The sequence below is a fragment of the Myotis lucifugus genome, unplaced genomic scaffold (assembly GCF_000147115.1).
Source record: "Myotis lucifugus unplaced genomic scaffold, Myoluc2.0 scaffold_65, whole genome shotgun sequence".
NCBI lineage: Eukaryota > Metazoa > Chordata > Mammalia > Chiroptera > Vespertilionidae > Myotis > Myotis lucifugus.
This window is the reverse complement of record NW_005871113.1, coordinates 5,467,738-5,475,133: the sequence shown is the minus strand read 5'-3', so window position 1 is coordinate 5,475,133 and position 7,396 is coordinate 5,467,738. Positions and strand designations below refer to the sequence as shown.

The 7,396-nt window shown below is 46.6% G+C and overlaps 1 protein-coding gene across 6 annotated transcripts in view; it reads left to right on the top strand.

The window, feature by feature from the left end:
* HHAT (hedgehog acyltransferase) overlaps positions 1–7,396 on the top strand; it is a 161,620-nt gene that overhangs the window by 39,469 nt on the left and 114,755 nt on the right. For all 6 annotated transcript variants that reach the window (XR_002829557.1, XM_006089916.3, XM_023754791.1 and 3 more), the window contains one exon: positions 2,635–2,806. Coding sequence is in view for 5 of the 6 variants with exons in the window: in XM_006089916.3 (XP_006089978.1) it covers positions 2,635–2,806 (172 nt within the window). In the remaining variant the exon portion in view is untranslated. The remainder of the gene's footprint in view (positions 1–2,634; positions 2,807–7,396) is intronic.

Sequence of the window (7,396 nt, the reverse complement as noted above, 5' to 3'; positions counted from 1 at the left end):
CCCCAATCAGCCCTGCTCTGAGCCCGACCAGGGGCCGCACCTAGGGATTGGGCCTGCCCTCTGCCACCCAGGAGCAGGCCTAAGCCAGCAGGTTGTTATCTCCTGAGGGGTCCCAGACTGCGAGAGGGCACAGGCCGGGCTGAGGGACCCCCCTTCCCCCCCCAGTGCACGAATTTTGTGCACCGGGCCTCTAGTTGTAATAAATAAAACTAACTGAGCACTGCTCCGAGCCAGGCCCGAGGAGAGAGCTACTGTTGTCATTACCACTTTACAGATGATGATGTGGAGGCAGAGAGAGCAGATAGGGGTGGAAGGAATAAAGACGGGGAGCCTCTTCATGCTCAGGTGCTGAGCGCCCGGTAGTCAGGGAGAAGGTGCGGCGTGGTTTGTGGACACGCGGGTCTGGAGGCTCAGGTTGGCCAGACCGGGCCCCGTCCTGGGGCAGCAACACCCACTCGCTGCTCTGGCAGACACCGCTGTCTACCACCGCCTGGGTCTGGATGCCTGGGGAGGGGCAGCCAGGGTCTGACTGGGGAATGGCTGGCTGTGAGCAGGGGGATCACCTGTGACCACGGCTGGCAGAAAGCTCCCCCCGCCACAGAGGGATAAGCCGAGACTCCGACGCCCTTGACCCGAACGCAGAGATTGGCACCCCGGAGGCACAGGGGAACGGCCGGCTCGGGAAGCTTTCGTTCAGGCTCTCAAACACTCAATTATTTCTGTGAGAAGGAAAGGAACTCTTCCTCTTTGAAAACTGTCATCTTTCATCATCAGAATATCTTTAAAAGCTTTCAATATTCCTTTTTATGCAATTTGCATGAAATGAGCTTTTAAAATATAATCTGCTTTAAAATGCACTTTGCAGATGAGTTAATGTGCATTTTTTTTAGTGGCGCCTCGAATTCCCGCTGATGCGGTTTCCAGTGGTCTCAAGGCTGGCACTCCCCCCAGGTTGGAAATACCTCGAATGAATTGCTTTGCACGCAGACAGGAGAGCAATCTGCTCGTTAGGTGAGCTGTGGACAGCACGTCCTTCCTTCCTGCTGGATTGACAGGGACCAAGGCTGATTTTTTAAAATCAAAGGGAGGCTACTGGACTGAAGATATAAATAGACTGTGATAATGACCCTACTCTGAAGAAAGACCAGTAACCACTTTTTTTTAAATCGTCACCCAAGAACAGACTTCTTATTTGGGGGGCAGGGGAGAGAGAGAGGCATTGATCGGTTGCCTTCCACACTCCCCCAACCTCGGATCGAATCCACAACCTTTTGGTGTACGGGATGATGCTCCAACCAATTGAGCCATCCGACCAGGGCAGTAACCACTGTTTTAGGTAAAAGCAAATAGAATGAAAAATTGGATTGTTCTCTGCCATGTAGACATTTCTGTTACCCCGCATTTGGAGGCATCCAGCCAGGAGGGCAGGCTGAGCATTGCAGAGAAGTCCCTTGTGGCCCAGTGGAGGCACGGAATTGTGCCTTCTTAAACCCGGTGGGAAGTTTTGCCCTGAGGAGTGTCAGATCTAGAAGACTCCCACACTCCTTCTTGTCTTCTGTTGGTCCAGTGGTGTAAGGCTGAAATGGAATCCACTTCATATCTTAGAGCTTGCTTCTGCATTTCGCCATCTTTGTGCTTTAAACTTTTGTGCATCCCTAAACAGCAGGCAGTCAGGCGAGGCCACAGAACCAGGCTACCTGGGCAGGACTTTGATTTTTGGGGTCTGTATTGTCCACGGGTATTGAGTCTACTCCGAGTGGTTTGTCTGTATCTATGAATAACCCGGGCATCCCTGTGTCACCTTTGATGTCTGGCTCTGAATCGTGCGTGTCCTAATTGTGCCCTGTGTCTGGTGGTCTGGGACGCCACGAGGGAAGAAGGTGAAGGTGAAGAATGTGCAGTGCACATCATGACCAGGGATTAACTACCAGTCGTCCAATGCTTTTTATGTGCCAGGCCTTTGTTTATTATATTAATCACCGAAACATTTCCCCCCCTTTGATGTATGCGGAAACCAAGCCTCAGAGAGGGTAAGCAACTTGCTCAGGATCACCCAGCTGTGTGGTTTGTGCTAGAATCGGATCCCGTGTTCTTAACGATGACCCTGTACTACCTGCTCAGCCAGAGACTGTTTGTGTTTACGCTGCCTGGTTTCAAACACAACTTAAGCTCAGAAGACACACCCGCACCTGATTTTCCCTTGTCCTCAGGCTCCACCTCTCACTTTGCCTTTCTCTTATCTGCCCGGGGCCCCTTCCTGACTTGGCCCTACTTTCACCAGCCTTAGACGTGAGGGGGTGATGGATGAAGACGGGCAGGGTGGCACTGAATCCCAAGGGACCCCAGAGTCCCAGGTTTTGGCAGGGTGGTTGCTGGTGTGAAGGTCTGTGGAACGTGGCTTGGCTCTGGGTTCTAGGCTGGCTGGTCCACCCCGTCCTGTTCTTACCCTGGGACAGGCTTCAGGCTCAGCCATGACTTTTTAACCCAAGAACATGGAGTGCTCCCAAGGCAAACGACACCAACCCTCTCTTCGGAGATACAGCAGTGATGCTTGAGGCAGTGCATTAAAACCACTGTCTTGGGGACTGTTTGAAAGATGGAGGTGCAGTCTGATGATTCTTGTTTCCCCCGTAGATGCGGCAGCCAGAGCAGTGCCCACTGAGGCTCAGCCTGCCCGTCCTGGCCCGGGGGCTGGGCCGCCTCTTCGTCTGCTGGTGCTTGGCCGAGCTGATGGTGCACCTCATGTACATGCACGCTTTCTACGGCAGCGCCCCACTCCTGAGGGCCGTCTCCTGCTGGACCCTCGGTAATCAGGGGAATCACTGTCGGAATGAGCGGCAGGAGCTGGTTTCAGAGGGAAGCTGGACGGGGGGCACACGGGGGTGCAGTTGTCTTGGGCAAACACTTTTAAAAAATATTTTTTAATTGATTTCAGAGAGGAAGGGAGAGGGAGAGACAGAAACATCAATGATGAGAGAGAATCATTGATCGGCTGCCTCCCTCACGCCCCCCAATGGAGATCGAGCCTGCAACCTGGGCATGTGCCCTGACCGGGAATCGAACCATGACCTCCTGTTTCATAGGTCGATGCTCAACCACTGAGCCCTGCCAGTCGGGCGTGGTCCCTTTTTCTTGCCTACCCATTTCTTTATATCTGCAAGTAGCGGGGACTGAAGTCATTTCCTCAGCAGGACTGTCTCCAGGGTAGGACTTGTCTGCGGAGAAACCACAGCTCTTTATTCCGCAGGTTAAAAAAGCACTGGCCGTGCCCCGTTCAGAGCTAAATCTCCTCATTTCCCTGTTGCTCTCCTCTGGAGAACGCCCTGTGGTCACTGCCTTCACCCTGTGGTCTGACCTCCAGCCATTCGCTCCAATGGGGAATGTGTGATCTTCCAGCCAGATTAAGCTGCTCCCTGCCCGGGCCAGAGTACGAGCCTGACTCTTATCTGTTTGGTGATTTACAGATTAAAAAAACAACCCCATTGTCTTTGGAGTCACACGTGCTTAATCAGAGCCTTTTCAAGGAAGAGGCCTTTACACATTGGAAAAAACATGGAGCTGTTATGATGACAGTCTCTTCTTTCCAAACAAATCTTTCTTCCAGTTGGAGTAATTAATGTGCTAAGCTTTTAATGGTGCGATTAGACAACACAGAATAGGATCAAATGATGGTTTATACTAAATCGAACCCCAGTTGTACTGTGTTCAATTTAAGAGGCCGGATCAGTTGGGGTGATTTTAATTATGAGTAATGAAGACACAACTCAAAGCGAGGCTGAAGCATAAAGCAAAGCTGTGATCTCAACAGCCATTACCTCTGAGGCCAGCATGGGGCGGTCCATCCCGGGACCGGGAGACTCACCAGTGATTCGTTTGTGTATCTGCCATTCAGATGAAGAACTCACGGGAGTCCTAGAAGCCCCTTGCTAGTACCTGCAATCCCATCACCTTCTCTCACCTCTCCTCAAATACATGTTCATGATTCCCTTTTTAAAAACCTTTTTCTAAAAAAAAAAAAAAAAGACTTTATTTTTAGAGCCGTTTTAGGTTTACAACAATATTCAGAGGGAAGTACAGAGATTTCCCGTATGTCCCCTGACCCCCGCAACCCTCGCCCCACTTCCCCACAGATTCTTTCCTTAGCAACACCCCACCAGAGCGGTACATTTGTTACAGCTGATGAACCTACTCTGACACATCATCGTCACCCAAAGTCCATAGTTCATGTTAGGATTTATGCGAGTGTTGTAGTCTGTTTGACAGATGTATAGTGACACGTTTCTACCGTTTATACACAGAACAGTTTCACAGCCTCAAAAAATCCTCTGCACTCTCTCTTCCTCCCTTCTACCCCCAACCCTGTTCATTTCTGATCTTTTTACCATCTCCATCGCCTGACCTTTTCTAGAATGTCATACAGTTGGAATCATACGGTATGTAGCTTTTTCAGAATGAGTTCTTTCATTTGATAATATGGATGTAAGGTTTATCCATGTCTTTTCATGACTTTATAGCTCCTTTATTTTCAGTGCTGAATCTGATTCCATGGTCTGTGTGCAACACGGGTTATTTATCCATTCACCCACTGAAGGGCATCGTAGTTGATTCTAAGTTTAGTAATTATGAATAATGATGCTATAAGCATCTGTGTGCAGGTTTTGTGTGGAGTTTTCAATTCCTTTGAGTAAATTCCAAGGAGTGCAATTTTCGGGATTGTATGGTGAGAGAATGCTTATTTTTGTACGGAACTGCCAACTGTTTTTCCAAAGTGGCTATTCCATTTTGCATTTCCACCAGCAGTGAATGAGTTTCTGTTGCTCCACATCCTTGCCAGCATTTGGTATTGTCAGTGTTTTGGATTTAGGTCATTCTGATAGGTGTGTAGTAGTATCTTGTTTTAGTTTGCAATTCCCTGTTCACATAGGATATGTGGAGCATCTTATCATGTACTTATTTTCAGTGGTTGCCCTAAAGTTTGCAATATATTTACAACTAACCCAAGTCCACTTTCAGATAGCACTGTACCACTTCATGGTAGTACAAGTACCTTGAAACGATTTATTCCTAAATCCTTTTTATAACAAAATATTCCTTATTCCTTCTGTCACTTTTATGATCATTGTCATTCATTTCACTTATATATAAACTGTAATAATCAATACATTGTTTTTTTTAATTTTGAAAAGGTTATTATTGGTTAGATCAATTACAACTAAGAATAAGTTTTTATTTTACCTTTACTTATTCATTTTCTGATGTTCTTTCTTTTTTAAAAAAATGTTGATTAGAGTTTCTGATCTATATTATTTTCCTTCTCTCTGAAGACTTTGTTTAAAAATTTATTGCAAGGCAGGTCTATTAGAAACAAATTCCACCATTTTTGTTTGACGACATATTTTTTGTTCACTTTTGAAGGATATTTTCACTGTATACAGAATTCTAGGTTGGTATTTTTTTCTTTAAACACTATAAATATTTCACTCTACTCTCTTCTTGCTTGCATAATTTCTGAGGAAAGGTTAGATGTCATTCTTATCTCTGTTAACCTACAGGTTAGGTGTTTTTTCTTCCTTTGGCTTTTTTCAGTATTTTTTTCCCCTTTATTTTTGATTTTCTGCTGTTTGAGTATAATATACCTGGGGGTAGTTTTGGGGGCATTTATTCTGCTTGGTGTTCTCTGAGGTTCCTGGATCTTTGGTTTTTGTGTGGGACATTAATTTGGGGAAAGTTTTAGTCATTATTGCTTTAAATATTGCTTCCCATTCTTTCTCTATTTCTTCTCCTTCTGGTATTTGCGTTCAGCTATGTTCATTGCCAGGCTATGGCTAATTCTTCAGATCGACACCACAGACAGCACTCAAGGATTTTCCCTCAGCAGCAAACACGCCTGTGCACATATCTGTCAGATGTCGATGCCTCTGAGGCCAGAGAAAAATGCAAAGATTAGGGTACCTTGTTCTGTAAAAAGTTACTATGCAGCTGGGAGGACAGGCAGATAGAACCACTCAAACCAACAGGTCCCTCAAATCCGTGACCACGATCACTTCTAGCTGTTGGAGTGATCCATAGTCTTCAGATTCCCAGCCATTCTCCCTACCAAGAGTCTTGTGTGGATAAAGCCTGGGCTGGGGCTTATGTCCACAAGGGAAAGTGACTAGTCAAGGTGTGTTAACATTTCTTACCACGGCGCTATTTGATTTGTGTGAAGTGAGACCTCATTTTTGGATATTTTTGGATAGTTAGAACTCCACCAAGAAAATGTACTTGGCCTTCAGAAACATGTATGATGAATTATTTCCTTCCAACGTTTCTAGTAGGAACTCAGGCTTACTCTATGTCATAACAAATAAAAAAAAAATTAAGGCACAGGCTCTGATTATGCGAACAAATCTCTTTTCTTTTCTACAAATAAGACCTTAAGTGCCATTTGCTTTGTACCCATAATCCTCGATTCCATCTCCAGCCACATTAGTGTAAGCTCTGTTGCAAATATATGAACCATGGAATCTTGGGGAAGGAAACTAGAAACTTCAGAGAGCACTCAGTTCAAGTCTCTCTTCTTACCTCATCCAGTGATAGCTCCCGGGCTGTTTGCCGGAAGCATGGGCCAGAAGCATGGACTGGACTGATGGAGCCAGTGCCCCAAATGGTTGCCCAAGGCAGGGGAATAGGGGCTAGAGTTTAAAAGTCCAATGAGATTTGAGGTGGAGAACAAGGGTCATGAGAATTGGAGACCGTTCTGAATTGCTGCAACAGAATCCTGCAGGTGAAGATTCGGTTTAGAAGTAATACTGACTAAGCCAGATGATAAATTTAAACCTAGGGTGACAAGACAGAGTAAAAAATGATCAAAGTGAGACTACATGGAAATTATAAGTATGCCGGCTTCCCCAGACTTTTGCCTGTAGGGAGTTGGAGGGATTCCAGGGCTGATCAAGGACAAAGACATGAGGTGGCAGTCACACGCACAAGCTTTATTTGGGGGATGCTCTGAGGGGTCTGCATTCGGGGGAAGCCCCTCACAATAGGGAAGTTACATGGTGGGGCCCACACTCAGAAGGGGAGGGGAGAGAGGCACTCTCTGGGGCAGTGGGATCAGAGAGGAGGGGGGTGCATAGGCGACATCCCTGGTCAGTGTGGTCAGGAGACTCTGGGTCACAGAGCGAAGGGCAGCAGTGGTTTGGGATCTCTATAGCCCCGAGGTTTGTCCGATCTGTTCCTAGCAGATGTTGGGCAGTTTCACAGGGTCTACAAAGGAGGTGGGCTGTAGGTGGCAAAAAGTCTGCTTATTTGGGCTGTATTCAAAACAGTTTTATGTGTAAGAGTTTGAGTTTGGCACTGGCAGGCTTTTAAACTTATTGGTTCTCACCTGAAGGTGCGAAAATAAACACCTAGG